We start from the raw sequence: 23,333 nt of genomic DNA on the forward strand, positions 1-23,333 counted from the left end.
ATTGATGACTGTGAAACTCACATAAAATTAGAGTTCTATAAATGAAAATTTTTATTAAATATTTATTTTATGATTAAATATTTTAATAAATAAATATGTTTGAAAATATAAACTCTACTAAATACTATAATTCAAATTCATAATAAAAATATTTTATTAAACACGTAAATTATATTATGTTTATATTTATGATAAAAAATTATATTTTGATAAAATATTATTTCTGATTATTATTTTTAAAAATATTGAAAAATAAAGACAACTTTCAGAATAACTATCTTAAAAATTATAATAATAATAATTTTTAATTAATTCACAGTGTAATAACAAATTATTGTTTGAAAATTTAATTTAATTTGAATGCGACTAAGTTCAAAATTTGAGTCCACATATTCAATTTTATTATTAGTTTTACATTATAATTTTCTTAATGTTTTGGATGTTAATGGGATTCTTTTAATCTTAATTTTCAATATGTTTAAAAGGTGATTCCAGACAACAAAGTTAAAAAGTACTGAGAAAGAGCCAAGGAGAACCAAAAAGCTGACTAATAACCGAGTCCGTGGCCAACCTCATTTCTGATCCATTTCTACCATTCAGCCTTTCACCATGTGATCTTACAAACAATCTCTGTCTCACACACACACACACTTTCTGTTTTTCTTTGTTAATTTGTTCCACCTCAATAATTAGGGAATAATCGTAATTTGGAATGCACCACGACCCTCTCTAAGAAAATAACAAAGCCCATAACGTTTTTCCCTTGAACGCAATAATTTTATCAAAGTATAAAAACTCCAACAGCAAACAGAGATTTTGGATTTGAGTTTTTGATATGCAACTTTGTCAAATACTTAGGATTTTTTTATTTATTGTGGATAGTAATTTTATCCTTGAATAAAATTGTTTTTGATAAAAAAAAATATGTAATCTAATTTATTTATTTTTTTTAATAAAAAATCCCAATTTCCTTTTCCAAAAAAAAAAAAAAAAAAAACGTCGAGAAACCTCCCTTGTTTGTTTACTCTTGAGGCAAAAACGAAGTGCTAACAAAAACTCCCCCCTTTCTCCTCCTGTCAGTGTTTCTTCGTCTCCACTTCTTCTCAAACCAGAATAGCTGACAGCACCCTCCCAACCACCTTTGATCTAGGTTGTTGTTTTCTTCCTCTGAATTTAAATGAAATGGCTCAGCAGAAAAGACCCCCAAATAGCAGGGGCTACTACGTTAAGATGAAACTCCTTCAAAAACATGGCAGACCTCATCATCACCATCACCATCACCAGCAAGAAAAAAACTGCTTCTACAGATACTACAAATGGGTTCTCTGGCTTTCTCTTTCTCTCTATTTCTTCACTTCCTACCTCATCAGCAACAACAACAACCACCACACCAAAAAACCTTCTCACGTCTCCAGAGCACTCATCCAATCAAACCACACCACAACTCCTCAACATGCTCTTAACTCTCCAGGTACCTATAATCAATCTCATTTTATTTCATCATTATTTTAAATTTCCTTTTTTTTTTCTTTACTAAAATAAGACAGATTTTCTCCATGGAGACAATCTTGTTCGAGTAATATCATTAAAACACTTTTTAGTATTTAATTTTCTCAACCGAAACAATCATGTTCGAGCATAGTTATTAAAACACTTTCAATATTTAACAAGACTCCATAATCACAAAACTTGAACTCGAGAGGAATGTCAGTTGATACATGCACTCCGGGATATTTTATATTTTTTATTGATGATTTTGTTTTTTGTTTTTTGTTTACTGTTAGAATCTTTGAAGAAGTTGAAGGTGTTTGTCTACGACCTTCCTCCGAAGTACAACACGGATTGGTTGACGAACGAGAGGTGCAGCAAACATTTGTTTGCGTCGGAGGTTGCAATTCACAGGGCTTTGTTGACCAGCGAGGTTCGCACGTTTGACCCATACGACGCTGACTTTTTCTTCGTCCCCGTTTACGTGTCTTGCAACTTCAGCACCGTGAATGGCTTCCCCGCGATTGGCCACGCGCGCTCCCTCATCGCGTCCGCGGTAAACCTCATCTCCTCGGAGTACCCCTTCTGGAACCGAAGCAGAGGCTCCGACCACGTCTTCGTCGCGTCGCACGATTTCGGCTCGTGTTTCCACACCCTGGTGCGTGCGTTGAACGCGTTTTGTCGTTCGCTGTTTTCGTAGGTTCATTCGATTACTATTCGCTGAATGATTTTTTTTTTTTTTGTTTTTTTGTGAAGGAGGACGTGGCGATGGCTGATGGCGTGCCAGAGATTGTGAGGAACTCGATCGTGTTGCAGACGTTTGGCGTTGTGTTCGATCACCCGTGCCAGAAGGTCGAGCACGTAGTGATTCCACCGTACGTTTCGCCGGAAAGTGTAAGGGACACGATGGAGAATTTTCCGGTGGACGGACGGCGAGATATTTGGGCTTTCTTCCGAGGGAAAATGGAAGTCCATCCCAAGAACGTTAGTGGACGATTTTACAGCAAGTAAGAGTTACCTCCATTTCATCTCTCTTAATTAAATGAGTAATTAACTAAGAATTTAATTTAACTTTATTCTGTACAAAAATAGTCAAAACTTACATTAACATATATTTTGCTAATTATCTCCATTTCAATTGTCTAATTAAATGAACAATTAACTAATAATTTAATTTTGTACAAAATAGTCAAAACTCAGTTATAGCTTGATAGGTAATTTTGATATTATTTTTTAATTAAAATTATAGTTTTATTTCAATTTTTAACAATGTTTTTTTAGGGATAAAAGCTGAATATTATTGATGAGAAATATGAGATACGTCAAAAGATGAAATTTTAATTTATATAATTATATCTAAGTTTTATTCTTTAATTTTAATCTACTGTAATTATATATATTTTTTACATTATCAATAAAAAAATCATTATTTGAATTCATAAAAATATGATTTATAGCAAATTTGTGATATTTATGAAGAAGAAGAAATATTCTTTAATTACTTGTATTTTTATTTTTGTTAATGAATTTTCTGTTAACCTTTGCAGGAAAGTGCGGACGGTGATATGGAGGAAGTTCAACGGTGACCGGAGGTTTTACCTGCAGAGGCATAGGTTTGCCGGTTACCAGTCAGAGATTGCACGTTCGGTGTTTTGTTTATGTCCTCTGGGGTGGGCCCCATGGAGTCCGAGGCTGGTCGAGTCCGTCGCCTTGGGTTGCGTGCCAGTTGTCATAGCGGACGGTATTCGGTTGCCGTTTGTCTCCGCGGTGAAGTGGTCGGAGATATCGGTGACGGTGGCGGAGAAAGACGTGGGGAGGCTGGCTGAGATACTGGAGCGCGTGGCGGCGACAAACCTGAGCACAATTCAAAGGAACCTGTGGGACCCAGCAACGAGGAGGGCCCTACTTTTCAACAGCCAGGTCCAGGTAGGGGATGCCACGTGGCAGGTCCTGAGGGCTTTGAGTGAAAAGCTTGATAGATCCTTCAGAAGCTCGAGGGTTTCACGCCAATTGGATTTTGACACGTAAGAGGGTTTAAAGTTAAACTCGACGACAAGTTGTGTTTATTTCTTCACTCACCCGTGGTAATGAAGATGACATTTCAAAAACACACGCTGCATGGACAATAATAAAAATAAAGAAATAGTGATGATAATATTAATATTTGGTGGATGACAGCTGGAATTTCTTGAGAGATGGAATTTAATGACTCATGTTGGGGCCCAAAGTAGCAGCTTCAAGACTTTCTTCGAGTATATTAATGGTGACGTGGTTGTGGTGATGATGACATGGCAAGAATTCATTCGTTGGTTTTGCGGCTTGGACTGAAAAATATCTGTGGAGTTAAATCATTTTTGCTTGTGAATAAAAATATAAGAAGAATACACAAATTTTCATTTTTGTTTGTTATTTTATTGTTTGTGTTGTGTAGTGTCAGGTTGGTGACAAAAGGGTTGGGAAAACGAAGGTTGAAGAGATTTTGGTGTTTGTGAGTGAAATGATTAATGAGAATGGAGATTTGGATGGAGGAAGATGAGGGTGTGGGGTGCGAGTGTGTCAGAAATGTCATAACTTTTATAGTGCTAGTTTAAATTTTATGCAAGTTAATGGGGGTTGTCAGTGGTCACGGATGAGTTAAAGGGTTGTCAAAATCAACGCAAGCATGGAGAAAAATCAGAGAGAATCGACCCATGAGATGCGAGGGGCAGCAGCACAGCACTTAATTTGTCAAGACTCTGAACAATAATTCCCCGTATTAGTTTTACTTGTTAAGTTATAATCTAATTAACACGATATCAAGGGACTATTCAATCTTACAAATTTTATATTCTAAATGTCGATTCACGTGTGTGGATGGTACTAAGTAGTCTCACATCAATTATCAATTAAAAATATAAGTAGTTTCAAGTTTATACAGGATCTAATAGAATATAGTCAAAAGTAGACTTTAATGCCTTTTTTTAATAGGCTCATTAGTTGAAGAGCCATCTTAAACTTACAATAGTTCATCAAGGATGTGTTTGGATAACAGTTCACTTAAATGTAACCTACATTTTTTTAATATGTCATTTTTTCCCCTTTTTATACTTTGAAAAGTTCCAAGGAATGTTTGGTGTCTCTAAAACAACAATTCAAACACACATTAAGTTATTTAACTTGCTCTACATAGTTCTCTTCACGTTCAACATAGTGATCTCCATCACTTGCTTACGCCATACATATTAGAAACTCTGAAATTTTCATAATTTAATACTTTTACCTTAGAAAGAAGTATATCTAATAAGCTTAAAAATCCCTTGGTCTTGGCTCGATATCATAGCCAAAATAATATTTTTAAAAATTGGACAAATCTTTTTCTTAAGTTATTTTTTTAAGATTGAACTATATAGACCTGATTCATTTTTAATGTACAGACTGAGTCTATTGTGTTTATTTGATGACAATTAAGGATTTTATTTGACGGTTTTATAAGTACAATATAAATTTAATTAAAAAATTGCATTGAAATAATAATAATAATAATTGTCAAGTAAAATAAGTGCCTCTTTAATGGCTCGAAATCTAGTCTTTAATCATAATTTTTTTAAAAAACTTTTGTTAGAACTAATGTCTCAGGTGAGAAATATATGATTTATGTAGGGATTAATAAATAAATAATTAAGAATTAATGATTAAATTGTAATTGGATTAAATATGAAAAATGTCTAGAAATAACTGTTACTTGATGAGAGAGTAGTGGTTATAAATGAATTAATACTCATTGAGACAAGTCCTCTTCCTAATAGAAAATTGTTCTCTCTAATCCCTGATCATCATGAATGTAGATAGATAGAAGGAATAATCAATGAAGTGAAATTTTGTTTCTCTACTCTTCCAAGGAATCAAAATACACCGAGGAGAAGTCTCACGATGAATAATGATATACATTGTTTATCTATTATTTGTGAGAATCATATATTTCAAGATCCTATTGGTGTCCTATAATTATTAATCTAGAGAACTCTTAAGTCTTACATTTGATATCTAGAAAACCCTTAATTATGAAATTTAGGAATTTTATTTTATCACTCTAATTTTGTGTGTTTTCGCTATTGCATCTTATGTTGATTGATATATAATAAAGAGAAAGTATTTTAATTTGAATGGAATGAAAGGAATTGAAAAATCTCCCTGCGTTTAAAAGCAATTCTCGTTGAATTGAAAGGAATTCTTTTAGAATTGTTATTTTCAGTCCAATTTTTGCTATTCTCAATCCTATGTGCTCATTTTTTTCCAAATATTATTGTTGAATGTGATTAAAGGATTCAAAATTTATACCCTGAAATTAAATTAATATGAATGCTTTGCAATTGTCGGTAGCATTAAATATGTATATGCTATATATATTTGCTTGAATGTGTTTGAATATAAAAAAACAAATAAATGTGAATATTATTTTATGGTCTGGAATGAAATTAATAAAATGGTTATGAATTGTTAATAGCAATAAATATGTGTAGGTCATATATTTGATTGGAATTAAGTGTATGATGAATTTGTTAGTCACTAAAGTGACTAAATCTATAAGGTTATTTAATTCCAAATTAATACTTCAATTACTCATAGAATAATGGATGCTAAATTATATGATTATTGATTTATGGGTAATTGAAATTTATTGTTATAATACATTTATGGATTTTCCAAATGTGATTAGTTGTTCTTATAATCAATGAATATAGTTGTAGGTAATTTGTGTGTACCATTAGTTTATTTATATACCCAAAGGTAATATGTACTACTAATTAATGCATATTTAATTGTCAATGATGTTAAGAGTTTTCTTAGCATCATTACATTTGTACGTTGTGTGTTGGTGTATCATCCAAAGGAGAGCATCAATATACATTGATCGTTATCTGACTGAATTATATGTATGACATGTGTTTTATGTCTAAAAATGCTTATGTGATGTTTATTATGTGGTACCTGTTTCCAATTTACTTAATTCTCATGTATCATTTGTGTCAATTTTTAATGGGCTTAACTTCTCTGACTGGAATGAGCAAGTCCAATTTTATCTCAATGTATTGGATCTTGATCTTGCTCTATTGGAAGAGAAGCATGCTATTATTACTGATGCTAGTAGAAATGAAGAGAAAACTTATTATAAAGCTTGGGAAAGACTAACAGACTCAGTCTAATGTTCATGAGAATGACTGTTGCAAACAATATTAAGACAATTTTTTCTATGACCGATAGTGCTAAAGAGTTTATGAGGTTAGTGGGAGAGCACTCTTAAATAGCTAATAAGTCTCTTGATGAGACATTAATGAGTACACTGACCACCATAAAGTTTTATGGTTCACGTACTATGCATAAGCATGTCATTGAGATGACAAACATTACAACAAACCTTAAGACTTTGGGAATGACTGTGAATGAGAACTTCCTTGTCTAGTTTATTTTGAACTCATTACCATCTGAATATGATCTGTTTCAAATGAGCTATCATGCCATGAAAAATAAATGAAATGTGCATGAATTGCACAATATGTTAGTTCAGGAAGAAGCAAAGCTTAAGAATCAATGAAGTCACTCAATTTATTATGTAAGCCACTAAGGGAATCAAGGAGTTGGAAAGAAATTTGTGAAGAAACATGATAAAGGCAAAAGGACACTAAAGATCAATGATGACTCTTTGCAAATCCAAAAGAAGATATCAAAGGGCAATAATTGCCATTTCTGTGGGAAATCTAGACACTTTTAGAAGGATTTTCCAAAGCGTAAGTTTAGGTTCGAAAAGAAAGGTGAGCTTAATGATCATGTATATTTTGAATCAAACTTAACTGAAGACTATTCACATTACAATTATGTCTACTTACTGCATGAGAAATCTCAAGCAGTGGATGCCTTATAAATTTACTTGAATGAAGTAGAAAGATAATTGGACAGAAAAGTGGAAGTTATTAGGTCTGATATAGGTGGTGAATATTATAGAAGATACGATAAAACTGGGCAACACCTAGGCCAATTTGCTAAACTCCTTTAGAAATGTGGCATTTGTGCATAGTACACAATGTCTGGTATACCACAACAAAATGGTGTATCCGAAAGGCGTAATAAAACTTTAATGGATATGGTTAGACGCATTTTAAGCAATTTAACTTTATCCATATCTTTATGGATGTATGCCTTGAAAAACTGTCATGTATTTGTTGAATAGGGTTCCTAGTAAGGTAGTTCCAAAGACGCCTTTGGAATTATGGATTAATAGGACACCTAGTATAAGGCACCTGCATGTTTGGGGTTTTTGCCAAGCAGAAATAAGGATTTATAATCCACAAAAAAGAAAGTTGGATGCAAGTACAATTAGTGGATATTTCATAGGTTATTCAGAAAAGTCAAAGGGGTATATGTTTTATTGTCCTAATCATAGTATGAGAATTGTCGATACTGGAAATACAAGGTTAATTGAAAATGGTGAAATCAGTGGGAGTACAATTCCACGAGATGTGAAAATTAAAGAAGTTAGAGTGCAAGTCCCTTTAGCTTATGCCTCTAACAGTAAGATGATTGCTCCTTTAGTTGTTGTTCCAAACAACAATGAAGAAGAGCAACACAATAATGAACTTATGATACATAATGAACCTATTGTGGATGAACCACACAAAGTAACATTAAGGAGGTCTCAAAGAGAAAGGAGACAAACTATTTTGAATGACTATGTGGTATACCTATATGAAACAAAAACAAACTTAAGCATTAATGATAATGATCTAGTTTCATTTTCACAAGTTGTAAGCTATGATAATTATGAGAAATGGTTAAATGCCATGAAAGAAGAGATAAATTCCATGGAACATAATGGTGTTTGGGACTTTGTAGAATTGTCAAAGGGTTGTGAGAGAATTAGTTGTAAGTGGGTCTTCAAGACTAAACGTAACTTTCATGGCAACCTTGAACGTTACAATGTTAGACTTGTTGCTAAGGGATTTACTCAAAAAGACGACATTGATTATAAAGAGACATTTTCACTAGTCTCATGAAAGGATTCTTTCAGGATTATCATGATATTAGTAGCCCATTATGACTTGGAATTACATCAGATGAATGTGAAAACTATCTTTCTTAATGAAGATTTAGAGGAGAATGTTTATATGGACCAACCAATGGGGTTCTCAATTAAAGGAAAGGAGCACATGGCGTGAAAATTAAAGAAATCAACATACGATCTTAAGAGAACTTCTCGCCAATGATATTTGAAGTTTAATGATACCATTGTTTTCTTTGAATTTAAGGAAAATACTGTTGATCCGTGTATATATCTGAAGTTCAGTGAGAGTAAGGTTATTTTTTTAATTTTGTATGTTGATGATATCTTGCTTGCAACTAATGATCTTGGTCTTCTTTATGAGACTAAGAAGTTTCTCTCTATCAACTTTGAAATGAAAGATATGGGTGAGACAAGCTATGTGATAGGAATAGAAATATTCCGAAATAGATAACAATGATTGTTAGGCTTGTCTCAAAAAGTATATATCAATAAAGTACTAGAAAAATTCAGGATGGAAAAGTGTTCAGCATCACCCATTTCAATTAAAAAAGAAGACAAATTTAGTCTCGTACAATGTCTTAGAAGTGATCTAGAACGAAAACAAATGAAAACAATTTTGTATGCATTAGTTGTTGTTGCATTTATCATGAAAGCTGCATTATTAGCATGTTTTGAGGCTACAACTTAGGCTAATTGGCTGTGGAACTTTATTTCAAGGCTTGAAATTGTCGATAGTATTGCTTGGCCACTAAAAATGTATTGTGATAACTCCACGACAATATTTTTCTCTAAGAACGACAAGTACTCTAAGGGTACAAAACATATGAAATTGAAGTACGTAAATGAAGAAGTTCAAAAACAAAAAGTGTCAATAAAATATATTAACACAAACCTTATAATAGTTGACCCTTTGACAAAAGGGATTACCACCCAAGACATTTATAGAACATGTTAAAAGTATGAGCACTATTGTTATTGATGATCATTAACTGTAATTTAACTTATGTATTTTACTGACACTCTAGGCTCATTTATGATATGTTTCTGATTATTTGTTCTCTATGTTTGCATGCATATTTATATTTAAAGTAATATTAACAGGTTTTGTCTTGAATAAAGACATTATGTTAGACCAATTATGTACTCTTAACTAATGGTCATATTAAGGAGAAGATTAATTTGCAGTACATGGAAGGAACTATGTCAATTAAGTGACGTACAACTGCCATAACTCGAATTGGTTCCTATTCTTAATCATGAAATTGTGATGTACCCAATGTATAAAATGACTTAGTCATTTTAATGCGCATTATGTTAGTTTAATCTATTTATTTATTTAGTCCATAATATTTGATAATGTCACATGAGCCAAGTGGGAGAATGTTAGAATTAATGTTTCATGTGAGAAACATGTGACTTATGTAGGGATTAATAAATAAATAATTAATAATTAAGAACTAAATTGTAATTAGGTTAAATATGATAAATTCCTAGAGATAGCTGCTACTTGATGAAAGTAGTGGTTATAAAGGGGTTAATACCTAGTAACGTGAGACAATGTCCTCTTCTTGACATAAAAGTATTCTCTTTAACCCTTAGTCATCACGAACATAGAGAGGCACAAAAAATAGTTAAGGAAGCAAAATCATATTTTTCTCTTCTTTCAAATAATCAAAGTACACTGGAGAATAGTCTCAGTGCGAAAAAAAATACACATTGTTTATGAGAATCATATATTTTAAGATTCTATTAATTTCATATAATTATTAATATAAAAAACCCTTAAGTTTTACAACTTTCACCTATCTTATTTAATGAGCAATTTAAGTATAATACCGGTGAGGCTATATATGCCTTTAACGGCTTTTCTTACATACTTGGCCACTCCCATTCATACCCGAACGCATTGTGTAAATAGCAAACTAGCAGAGCATGTTACGTGAAATTGGCAATATAGATGATACATTTGTTAATTTGAAGAAGGAAACAATGTATTATGCACTACATAAACACGATACAGCCTATGACTAAAAAAAATAATAATTAAAATTGAGATTAATTCTCAAGTTTATCACATTGTACGGACGCTTATGTTTTCGTCCTTAGATAATAATACTCGCCGTATAGAGGGTTATATTTTCAATTGGGGTTTTCCTTTTTATGCGAAGTTTGTTTTCAAACAACACTCTCTAGTTCAAGGTTCGTTCTTGTTCACTTTCTCCTTTTGCTCCTGGACCCTGGCCCAATATAATGCGTTTAGAGTTTTGCATGGTTCATGATTCCCGCACGCTTTTTCTCTCTCCAAAGTCTTCCATACCATTTGATTATTTAGACCTAGAAATATATTTTCAGATATATATCATCTCCAAAAAAAATTCTGTTAAAGAAAAGGATTTCTAAGAGCTGTATCTCTTTAAGGAAAAAGAGTATAATAAGCAATTAAAATATAGAAATGGGGAATGGGGTGTACGTATTTAGCAAATATAGGGAGTACAAATAGCAATTGCCTTAAAAAATATTTTTTTGTTATAAGATTTAATTATAATATATTTTATATATTTAAAATAATCAGAATATAAATTTTAATTATATAATAATAAATATTTATTCTATATTATACACATATTAAAATAAAATTTTAGAATAAATATAAACTAAACTGCAAGTTTTATTATGATTAAATTGGATTATTTTTTTTTATATTTAAAAACTTATTCAAACAAAACTTCGAACATCCTCCATCCTCTAATAAATGATTTTATTTTTAGAGATATTGTGTATTTTTTTATTAAAAATGTTTTTGTTTGCAGAGTAAGATTATTATTTTTTAACATAACTGCGTATGACCTGAACATTTCCTGATTAATGTCTTTATAGATAAGATTTACAAATGTATGGATCTCAGATTTCTATATTATCTTTTCCATAACCACGAATGGCTTCATAAATCTTAAAATAAACACAACCTAGAGTTTATACGATGAAAAGATTATTATCCTTATCTGGATTAAGCAGGAGTAGCTTGATTTTTGGCTGTCGTTCGAAAACAAGTAATTTCACAAAGTCTAATCGGCTAATCCTTTCATTATCGGAATGAATGATTAAGTTTGCTTTGCCTTATCCGAACTATTTTGTCCACTCTTTCTAGTATTTTTTTTCTTCTTCTTTTAATTTGCTTCAGAATCACAGAATCTTAAGATCGAAATAATGTAAGAATGAGTTTTATTTTACAAAATAGAAAAATAGTCTATTTACTTTTTGACATTTTTAATTTTAGTGATCTTTAATTATATAATAAAATTATTTAAACTATTTTTTAAACTGTTTATATAAGATAAATATTTATTTCTATATAATTAAAATTTATAATACGCTCCTATACTATAAATAAAAATATATAACTTGAATACCGATACTTTCAATTTCATCATTCTCTTAATTAGACATTCAAAATTGTTTCTGTCATCTTTTTTTTCAACACACATTCCACATACTATGTGCAATTGGCAATCAAAAAATTTGGCAATCAAAAAATTCTCATTCTGCCACTTTCAATACAATTTTATCTTCATCTCTAAATTAATTTTAATTTTAAGAAAATAATAGTTAAAAATAATCTAATATTACAATTTAAGTTATTCATTATAAATCTAAAATATAATTTCAATATATCCAAAATTATTTTTATTATAAAATTTAATTACAAAATAATCTACATTAAAAAAAACTATTTATTATATATTTAATAATATAAAAAATATCTATCGTATATAATGCATAGAATAAAATACAAGTAAATAGATATTTTGAATCTGTAATGATAATTTAAATTTTGATATTTTTTAACGATTGACAAATGACAATTTATTTTAAAAAAACTTTTAAAATTTTATTTATAAATAATAGTCAAGGAAATTAAGTATATATATATATATATAGAGAGAGAGAGAGAGAGAGAGAGAGAGAGAGAGAGAGAGAGAGAGAGAGAGAGAGAGAGAGAGAGAGAGAGAGAGAGAGAGAGAGAGAGAGAGAGAGAGAGAGAGAGAGAGAGAGAGAGAGAGAGGAGGGTGAGAATTTCACTCTCCAAATATTGTATATATTCTAATTTATAAGATTGGAGTAGATATAGTCATTTTGAAATTAATTAATTAATATTTTTAATGATGATGGTTTGTTTATCTTTAGGAAAAAAAAATCTCCTTTCTGGTAGGTGTTTAAATTATATAATTTTTTCTTCTATTTTAAATAATTGTATTCCTATATGAAAAGTGTGTTTACACTTTAATTTAATTTATTTTAAACAAACATCTTACTAAAGTAAGCAATTTACATAAACATGTAATATTAGGAACACCTTTTTTTTTCTTCTAAATTTGCGATTAACATCGTGATCAACAATTAGCTTTATATATTGTATTAATAATACTGAGACTTCGAAAGATAAAATGAAGTTCTAAAATAATAAGAAAAAATATTAGTGACACTAAACTTAAAGAGAAAAATTACACCTCAAAATATTATTCACATAAAATTGAATTAAAATAATGACCATATTAATCTATCATAAAAAGTATAAATTTTAAAAATAAAAAAGTGATAATTATAATTTGTACATATATTTTTTAGAAGACTTCTATTTACCTCGTCTTTTCAATCAATAATGACAAATTAGAAAAGAAATTTAGGGTACCTATTTAAAAAAGAGGTAAATTTTTGAAAAACTTTCTCTGAATGAATATTTTTTTCCTTTTAATCATTAATTGACAAAAATGGAGAAGTGGTTTGGTGATTGTATCCCTAGCGGTTGACAAAAACCTCATCGATCAAACAAGTGTTCAAATATTGAATAATGGCAAGACCCATTTTGTTATCTTCATTGATGTTATACAAATGACAGATGTTAGGTGCACTCAACATTTTTTAAAAAATGTCAAAACTGTTCCTATGCTTTTTTTGCATTTATGTTGGGTGTGCGTGAGAGTGATCCGTAAATCGTATGGATTAAGCTGATCCGTAAGGTTGATACGGATCATGTTAATCCGTAAAAAGCTTAGGATCAAGTTGATCCGTAAGACTTTTACGGATCAAGTAAGTCTTTTACGGATCAACTTAAAAGGCTTACGGATTAAGGATATTTTAATCTTTTTTCCTTAAGTGCTGGGTGTACCAGCAATAATGCTGACTGCACCTAGCATCAGCCTATACAAATTTATGATCATCCCTTGACATGGGTAATAGCACATTTGAATTTGGACTTGCTTGGAAAATTCTTTATAAATTGGTTATAGGATTTTTTTAAAAAAACTAAAATTAATAATGTATAAGTTAGTTTGTAAAAACTCTTATATTAAATTCTTCAAAAACTTATTTTTTAATTTATGCATAAATTATTTTAACTTAAAAATGAATTTATTTTTTCCTTTTTATTTGTTTATTAATAAATACTTCCTTAGAAATTTATCTAAGCATATCCTTTATCTAATCCAATGACAGTGCAAAGACAACAATAACTAATATAAATATTATCGTGGTCCAAAGTGAGCCACCAAAGTCCAGCAGAAAGTTCTTTCTAAGGGGTTTTGCTTTTAAGGGAGCATGTCCTTTCTCTCAATGTCACTTTTCACACCCATACACGTATGAGGAAAGCATCTGAATCAATTTATTTGAACAGTATTATAGGACCCAAACAATACTACAACACAAATTACATAAACAACAAAAACATTCCAATCATTGGAGTGGCTTGAACGGGGGCTTGGACGCTCAACTACTCTTGCAATTATACTTAGCAAATGGGTCCATCACAAAAACCACCACCACCACCACCTGAATAAACAAAACCATTTTACAATTCAAATATGCAAAGTGTATAGGGTAACTTGGAATTGAGACACACCAACATGATAGCTTAATTGGTTTCACATTTTTCACATCTCGAATGTGATCTTCAGAAACTAATAATTATATCTTTCACATCTTAGACGTAATTATTTTCTTCTCAACGAATTTCCAAACAGGCGTGAACTAGATAGACCCTAACACTCTGGGATAAATGTGTGGTCTCTCCTAGGGTCATGGCAATAATTGTAGACCATGTAGTTGTTTTGGACCCATTGCATTGCCCTAAACTGCTGAGGGCTTAGACTACCAAAGCCAGATGGCGAGAAAGAAGGTGGCTTGCATGAGGCAGAGCTTTCACTAGTGCAACCTTGAAGTTTGAAGTTTTTATACCTACCAACGAAGGGTTGGTAATTATAATTAGCTTTGTATTTTCCATCCTCTGTTGCCCAAGAAGATGCATCCCATATTGACCCATACACATACATTGGCCTTGAGGGGTATGTGGCATCACTTTTCCTAGGATACCTCCTTATGGGGACATCATCCACAAAAAATCTGCACATATTATTTCCATTATAAGACAAAGTAGTAAGCAACATACAATAATCAAGTTCCTCAAGCAAGACTCTATATATCACAATCATGTGAGTAGCCAGCGCGCGTGAAAATTCCTTGTCATCATTTCATAATGCCCTATGAATGAAAATTGCTATATCTATGATTCATCTCTATTGATATAGATTCATAAAAAGTTAGAAGGGCTATTAGACGGGATCATATTGTAAAATAATCGTAAAACAATATCATCTTTTCAACTTAATAATTGGGAGGAAACGTAAGCAATTCTGACTAGATAGTGGTTAAGCCACACACATAAAAGCATAATTCACATATGTTGAAATTGGGCTTTAGAGTATAAATTTTTTACCCTATTGGCTAATTAAAAATTATCATACTTTTAAAGTAGCTATGGAAAAAAGTCAACAATTTTACTAGGTGACAATTCATGATTAGACACTTCTTTTAAGTTAGATTCTTGGAGGGGTAGTGCAAATTTCATATGTGTCACTAATATAGGCATGGCTATGTACGCGTGGACGAATAAATTCATAATTAAGGAAGTTGAAAATTGGTCAAGTTATGAGCATGAGAGTGCATGAAAACATTACATTATCTCATTCGGTTTCCATAGAATGCCATAATTGTGAAAATCCTGTGTTGGGTCAAACCAAAGATGAAACTTCATCTCCCTTCCAATAATATTCCCATCTCCACTTCCTCTTATGTATACATTTGTCTGCAAGACATATGGTTTATCTGGAGTGGTGCCAAGGAACTCAATGTCAATTTCATCATGGTTTCCGGGGTGGTCCTGGTTGTTTGAAAGCTGCAATTCATAAAAAAAAATCAGAAAAAAGGTGATTAAAATTTGCACTTGAAAGAAGAGATTCAATTTTCAACATTATCTGAAGTTGTAGAGTAATTCACTAATTCTCACATATAATGATGTAATGACTCCTGCAGTGTAACCAGGTTGAAGCTTAATGGCAGCACCAAAGTAACCAGATCGATAAGAGTGAAGTGACTTGAATCCACTTCCTGTGTTACAACAAAAATGTCTAAGTAAGAGTATGCTACAAAGTTGTAACAGTGAAGAATGGAGTGTTTACAAATGACTAAGTGCTTGTTTGGATGCCAATTGCGAGAGCTCAGAAGTACTTTTACTTCTAAAGTGGTAAATTCTTCTTTCTTTATTTTCCCAACTTTTGTCCAAAGAATCTTAAGTGGTGAATTTAAGGGAAAATTGGAATACCTGAGTTAGAGTCAAGCCAGATTGTCAATGAGCCCTGGTCTAGTCTCTGATGCTGAGATCCCCAGAGGTTTCTAAACCCTTGATAAAAACTAACAGGACTAATTTTAGAACTAGGATAGTAGCCAGGTGAAGGTGGTCCCTGAGCACTACTAGAACAAATCACACATGAGAGTACAAGAAGGGAGAGAATAGGAGCCATACGGAGGAAAGAGGATAGTGATGATGGCATTGTAGTGAACAGAATCACTCTGCTACAATGCTGGGTGGGGCAGAAGATTTTAGGTTTAGTTGATGCTGCTTATGAAAGAGTATGGCTACAGAGGTTGATATATATAAAGGGTTTCAAGGCCCTACTGTACCAAAAAGGTTATAAGTTAGTTGATTGGGGAGTTACACATGAGGACAAAATGTTGTCACTTTTGTGGTAAACAATAGGGGGGAAAATGTTCTAGTTGTGGTGTGGGCTTTTTTCCTTGTAATTTCTTCAAGGGAGGGAACTTCCTTTTCAAGTGAATACCTGTTTGATATAAACTTGTAAATTGTTATAGTTTGACATGGTGACATGGAGGAGGAATGACTTTGTTATAGTGTTTCCTTAATGACATTGACATTCATTTAGTTACCTCTGAGGAGGTCACATAGAAGGAAGGGATAACTTTAGATATGTATGGTTCACCTTACTACCAAATTACAAAACATCACAATTGAACACTAGGACAAGGTATATATTGAATTAAAAAACATGGGCAACTAGTATATCATCATGTTCTCTTTGGGAAATGTGATGGGAAAGGATAACTTAGTAATGAATGATAACTCTATTATGGTACTTTCTCACTGTTGCAGTCAATTTCTTCTTGCTACTATACTATCAAGGTTGTTAACTTGTTATTATTATGATATTATTATTAATTAATTTAGCCTGATACAAAAATGAGAAGCAGTTTTGAATGCTGGTTGTAGAAGTAGTTTGACATGCTCCCTATGCAACTTAGTGTCACAATTAGCGGTCAGTGAATCAGTGATAGTAATTTGAGATTACAAGACTTCCAAAATACCCCAAAAGCAAGTTAAACATTTTAAATTTTAGAAACTGGTTCTTTTCACATGACTTGAATTAATCATATTCTATAGAAGGCTTGTAATCTAAATGGGTCAACATAGTCTGTGATATGCTATAGAGTGCCACAATTAGCGGTCAGTGATAGCAATTTAGTAGTATTATAAGACTTCCAAGAGATACCCAGTTAGCAAAGTAAAGCATTTAAATTTTAGAAACTGATTCTCCTTGTGTGACTTGAATTTATCACATACTATTGAGGGGTTTATAAATTACAATTACCGGGTCAACATTGGGCAACTTGAGTGGAACTTATAACCACCAAAACTGATTTAACACTTTGCATGTTTTGACTATTTTGAGCTAGAGAATATCAATCTGAAGCACGTTCACTTCATGGTCACATTTTAATTCAACAACTTCATTGTTGTGTCTGCAATATCAGCTACCTAAGAGGTTTCTATCTAATTCTAACCAACCATGCTATATTAAATTTTGCATATATTTTTTTAAAACTGCTCTAGGTCTTCTGCTGATCTAAAAAAGAAACCATGAAATCTCAACTACTAGATATAGAAATTGTACAACTTGGTCGTTACTTCAAAGAAAACCTGCATCAAAGTAGTTATCAAAATATGGAGGTTATGTGAATACATAATTGAAAACGACCAGTGTTATAGTTTAAGTGCGTTGACAAACTGCCATATAGTGCCATTTTTTAATCCTAGTCTGTCGGCAATTTCTCTCAAGGCTGAAAATTTTCACTAAATTTTAGCTCTTAAATTGATGAAGACTGCTCTATCACAGGAAGCACATCCTTATTTTAAAGTACATAATTTTTTAGTACAATTTCAAGTACATAAGTTGAATGAACAAATAGATTGTTCACATTTTTCAAGAAGAGCACATAGATAGATGGCTATACAATCGGGTCTAAACTCTCAAGCCTTTTAGGAAACATCTGAAAAATTATTATGGTGCATGATATTTTTGTCTCTAAATGTATAAATGGATGACATTTTAGTTTTTTAAAAAGTCAAAATAAAATTTTTTAATTTAGTCTAGATGTGTAAAAAATACAATAAATATATTATATCGTACAAATTGATTCATGAACTTTATAATTTAATATCAATTGATTTTAAAACATTATATCTTAATGATAAAATGATTTATGAAAATTTATTAAAATGACATAATTATCATACTTTGAATGATTAAATTATCATTAATTTATACATTCAAGATGAAAATAATCATTTACCCTAAAAATTATTAGACCATAGAGTATATCATTCAATTTTTTTTTTTTTGATAGAGTATAACATCCAAGTTGTAGCTAGTATATTAGCCTAATGAATGCAAATTAACCTATAGCTATGAGTTTACGGATAAATGCATATGCCTTTTTATTTTGAAGAATAGAGAACAATTCAGCCACGCAAGTTCTTGTCCATATTATCATCTACAAGTAAATGCGTCTGCCATATGTTTCGCTGCACTGTTTCCATGATTTAAGGTTATGGTGCAAAATAATTGTCAATCCATCCCCTGCATGGAAACGTATTCCAATTATGAAAAGACTCGTCGCTCTAATATGAAGATGCCATATCTAATCTAATTTAAAAGAAAGCTAATTACATTTGTTCAACTAACTGATTAATTTTTATTTTTTTTTACATAATTTAGATATTAATTTTGCCGGCAATGACTTCTAGAAATATTTTTTTTAAAAAAATTGAAATAAACTATTTGCATGAGTTAGACCCTTTTGTAGACTCTGCTAAAGAGATGAGACAAACGTGTTTATTGGATCATTGTTGGGAGCCCGTGGCGTGCACCCTATGAATTTAGAGCAAAATATTAATCCTTATGGTCATAAAACTAGCAGCTCTCTGCAAATTTTCCTAGCACGTTCTTCTGTCTCATAAACCAACCAAATAGTCTACTACTACTAAACATGTGGGAGCATTTATATTTATAGAACAAGTGTAAATAATTTAAGGACCACGCTTGTGTCAGAAATCTAAATTATAAGAGTTTGATATAGTCACTCTCATGTTGGAAAAGTAGGAAAAGTTTTTTCTTCTTAAATAGGGTTATTACATTTTCACTCTATTGGATTGGTTAGTCCAAATCAAAACTCTCGTGTTAAAATCTTGTACAAATTGTGAGTTGGAAAAGTTTTTTCTTCTTAAATAGGGTTATATTTCACTCTATCGGATTGGTTAGTCAAAATCAAAACTCTGAAACTGAAAAAAAAAAACTACCTAGTATAAATTAATGAAATTATGTAGAATCTAGAACGAACTCCTTCTTGGGCTTTCTAGATATAGTTTAGTTAATTATCATAAAATAGTAGTACTTTCTGTTAATTTATGTCTTAATCTTCCGTAACTGAAATAGAATAGCTGCTAAAATTCAAAGACATAGGGACCCAAATAATTAAATTCGGTCTACATCCGCCACCTCCCATTGTGAATAGAGAGTACTTATTCTCATGAAAGCTTTCAACACCACAACTCTTTGGACTTTGGTGGAGTCTTGTCTTACAAATAGTTTATTTTCAATTCAGGGTATCTCGTGATAATCAATTATATGTGTTTCAAGTGGAAATTCTATTACTATGTTAAAGAATTAAATATGCTGCTAATTAACCCATTACCCATGTGAAGTTTTCTTCCAACTGAAATGTATATAAAAAAATGTTACCTTTTTCCGCACACATTTATGTATTTATAATGTAAAAATGTTAGACAAAAACTAAACTCATTTTTTAGTTGTTTACTATATTGAAATTGTAATACTATGATAACAATGAAATATTTATTTTTTCATAGCCTTTTGGGTTTTCCTTCTTTGATGACTATATATGATATCGAAGAGGCGACACAATAAGGAGTGTTGTATCTGCAAAGATCTTTATTTTGTCTGTTATCATATTCATATATATACAGGACAGAAGCAAAGAATGGAAAACATGCTTAGGCCGATAGGCAGGATAATTTCGATTTTGAGTTTTCATTCAATATTTGCTCTGGAATTAAATGAAAAGAAAATAAAAAGGATTCTTTTGACTTCGAGTAAACTTTTGTTAAAGCAATTGCATGTGTTTCTGACCTTTTAATATTCTTTTTCTAGAAATGGTTCTAAATAACTAACATATGGCTCTTTTTATGGCGACCTCATAATTGATAATATAGAAATGATCATATATATATATATATATATATATATATATATATATATATATATATAATGAATTAATATTATATGTTAAATTTACAAAATGACATATTTAATAAATTTCTTATTTATAGATATTAAAGTTTGCTAACCTAATCGTTAAATTATATTACATATCATGTTCGAATAGTGTTAAACATCACATTTAGACTCGTGTTTAAATCCCATGGAAGGAGGTAGAAATTTAACTTTTCCTAGTTAAAAAAAAATACTACACTAAAACTACCACGTTACTCTTTTATAAGATTCTTTAATGTGATAATATTAAAGTTTTGGTAAAAATATTACTTAATTTTTTATTCTTAAGAAACTTATATAAGTATTTTTTTCATTAGCAAACAAATATATTTTACTTATTTTCAGGCATGAAAAAGCTTTCTTTATATATACCAAACACTTCCAAAGATTTTTTTTAATGATAATCAATTTCTTTTTTCAAGTATTCCAATCAAAAGTTAGAGATTAATCTCTTGAGATGTAGAAATTCTTTTTAAAAAATAACTTTTTTCAATAGATATTTTTCATTCATATATATATATATATATGAAAATCGAACCCTTAATGATATATGCTTAAAAGAGTATTATGTATCAACCATATCAAACCCACTAGAGTTGGTCTAATGACGGGTGAAATTGATGTATATAATTGATCCTCATTATGCACAAAAAAATGTGTCAATTATTTCTCTTTAGATTTTATATAGAAACGTTATATTATTATATATAATATTTTTTTATAACATTATAATTTTTTTCATATTTCTATGTTATATTAATTATCTTGTCACATTTTTTGAACTTGTTACATATCTCTGATGCGGATTTTGACTAAGCTTCGAGATATTCTCTATTCATAGTTTTCATTCCAACTACACTGGAAATCAATGGAGAGTGAACTAGGTATTTGCAAAGACATTCTAATGTTTAAATCCGTGAGGATTTGAGGTAAATGTCATAAATATAGACATGGCACTTCTAATAATGACCTAGGTTAGGATATTTTAATGTGGGTTAAGGTAGATTATATAGGCCCAAGACTCTTCTTGGGAGGTCTTTACTTGCTTGAGAGTTTCTGTTATCAATTTAATCCACTAAAGTATTTTTTTATATTCCAAAGTATGTTGAATTTGCCTTACAACTACTAGATCACCTATTATAGGCTTCTCAATTACTCTCAGAAGCCTTTAGGTGTACGTGTATTCCTGGCCAAAATATACCAACTCTTATGAATTAGGCCAGCATTTATCCAATATATAACATCTTTCTTTTCTCTTATTATTGTGCAACTTTTGGTGAAAAAAAATCATATAATTACAGTATTTCTGTACAATGGACTCTTCTCTCATTTTCTTAAATACCTTTTAACTCAAATTAAACAAACTCATTCTAGATTCCTAGATACTAGCAACATTATGCTTCACATGAAAGCCTTTTAGGCTCGAAACATTAATTTTTAACATAACAGGAAGAGCATGGTACACAAGCATATAAAGCAGAGTATAGGAGAGTAACCCAACAAAAGATACATGCTGCACTCGCTAAACACCATAGTCGTGTACATTACCACGTTAAATGGAATTTTTGTATCAACATAACAATATTACGCTCCCTAATGCATTATATTCTGCTTAAGTTTTAGAGGTTTCGCGATAGTGTTGAGTCAAAGAATAATAATAACAATTATTGCAGAAATAGATTAAATACATGTGGGGCCTTTGATTATCATGGTCCCGTGCTATTATTCAAATTTTAAACCATAGATATCGGGTACGAATTAGTTATGCAAATAAAATACATCTTTGCTTCCTACCTAAAGTAATATATCCCACCATTTGAATACGTATCATTGTGGAGTTTTCCATTGGACTTTTCAGAATCTCGCTTGTCAAATTATTACATTGCTTTCACCCAATCTTTTGTTGAGATTTGTGACTACAATCAACGACATGATAATATGATATGAATCCATGAACGCTAATATGTCCAGAATAATATATTGATTAATATATATACTTTCAGGTTGCAGCACCAATAATTATGCAACAGTGTAATGCTGATATGCTATGGAGATGAATTATGAATAGCATAGCATTCATTAAAACCATAGGCAAATTGTCAACATAGAGTGATCAAATTCCAAACGCTTTGTGTCATGTAGAATTTCTTGTCTTTTGCTATAGACAATTGATAACGCCCCTTTGTCTCATACACATCGTAAGCTACTCTACCGACAGTGTTGATTGTGCCATTGCACCCAATGCAAGACTACCCTTTGGCTTTATATGAGGTTTTGTTAATTATATCCCTTTCTCATCCAAACCTCAATTTGAATTGAAAGAGCTTTGTCCTGTTTTCATTAGGTACTCTATAATAAATAAGTGGAGTTTTTTCTTCTTTCATTTTTATTATTGTAGTGGTAAAGTCCTTTTTGTTTATTATTCTGCTGATGCAATAAGAATCTCTGAAAGCTTGAGAGTTTGATTACAAGCAAAGGACAAGAATGTACAAAATAGATTAGTGGAATCAATGCTTTAGAATTAACCGAAGTGTTTGGTACACATCTCATCTCATATATATATATAGAATCCTTCACTCCCCCTTAAGTTTTTCTTTTTGTCAACAATTCCCCCCTTAATTAAGCTGATGTATGAAGATTTACAATACCCAACTTATAAAAAAAAAATGAATTCAAGTCTACTACCCACATTTGAGTGGACACACTATTTATAACTCCTTCATGATGCGTTGGCCTTAATAATGCTGACTTTTGGCATTGTTGATGCTATACAAAGTAAGTCTCAAGCACCAAAGTTTGAAAGAATTGACACTATTTAGACTACACTAAGC

At 31.1% G+C, this 23,333-nt stretch overlaps 2 protein-coding genes across 2 annotated transcripts; one reads left to right on the forward strand and one right to left on the reverse strand.

The window, feature by feature from the left end:
• The first annotated feature begins 569 nt into the window (after positions 1-569).
• Positions 570-4,322, forward strand: LOC100818569 (probable glucuronoxylan glucuronosyltransferase IRX7). Its single transcript, XM_041007020.1, has 4 exons — positions 570-1,471; positions 1,785-2,146; positions 2,245-2,495; positions 3,036-4,322. Exons 1-4 carry the CDS (start codon positions 1,183-1,185, stop codon positions 3,514-3,516), a joined length of 1,383 nt encoding a protein of 460 aa, XP_040862954.1. The 5' UTR covers positions 570-1,182; the 3' UTR covers positions 3,517-4,322.
• Positions 4,323-14,161: 9,839 nt separating this feature from the next.
• On the reverse strand, positions 14,162-16,478 carry LOC100776165 (probable xyloglucan endotransglucosylase/hydrolase protein 32-like). The gene is made up of 4 exons (NM_001254568.2): positions 16,179-16,478; positions 15,864-15,964; positions 15,535-15,752; positions 14,162-14,920 (listed from the first exon to the last, which is right to left on the reverse strand). The coding sequence occupies exons 1-4, from the start codon at positions 16,405-16,407 to the stop codon at positions 14,560-14,562; spliced, it is 909 nt and encodes a 302-aa protein (NP_001241497.1). The 5' UTR covers positions 16,408-16,478; the 3' UTR covers positions 14,162-14,559.
• Between the last annotated feature and the right edge of the window lie 6,855 nt (positions 16,479-23,333).

This window comes from Glycine max, chromosome 11 (genome assembly GCF_000004515.6).
Source record: "Glycine max cultivar Williams 82 chromosome 11, Glycine_max_v4.0, whole genome shotgun sequence".
Classification (NCBI taxonomy): domain Eukaryota; kingdom Viridiplantae; phylum Streptophyta; class Magnoliopsida; order Fabales; family Fabaceae; genus Glycine; species Glycine max.

Excerpts from the sequence above, each read along its gene's own strand:
- LOC100818569 (XM_041007020.1), top strand. The coding sequence starts at position 1,183 with ATGGCTCAGCAGAAAAGACCCCCAAATAGCAGGGGCTACTACGTTAAG. Across the intron at positions 2,147-2,244 it reads GCTCGTGTTTCCACACCCTG|GAGGACGTGGCGATGGCTGA; the intron begins GTGCGTGCGTTG and ends TTTTTTGTGAAG. Across the intron at positions 2,496-3,035 it reads AGTGGACGATTTTACAGCAA|GAAAGTGCGGACGGTGATAT; the intron begins GTAAGAGTTACC and ends TAACCTTTGCAG.
- LOC100776165 (NM_001254568.2), bottom strand. The coding sequence starts at position 16,407 with ATGCCATCATCACTATCCTCTTTCCTCCGTATGGCTCCTATTCTCTCC. Across the intron at positions 15,965-16,178 it reads CTGGCTTGACTCTAACTCAG|GAAGTGGATTCAAGTCACTT; the intron begins GTATTCCAATTT and ends GTTGTAACACAG. Across the intron at positions 14,921-15,534 it reads TGGAAACCGAATGAGATAAT|ATTTTTTGTGGATGATGTCC; the intron begins GTAATGTTTTCA and ends TAATATGTGCAG.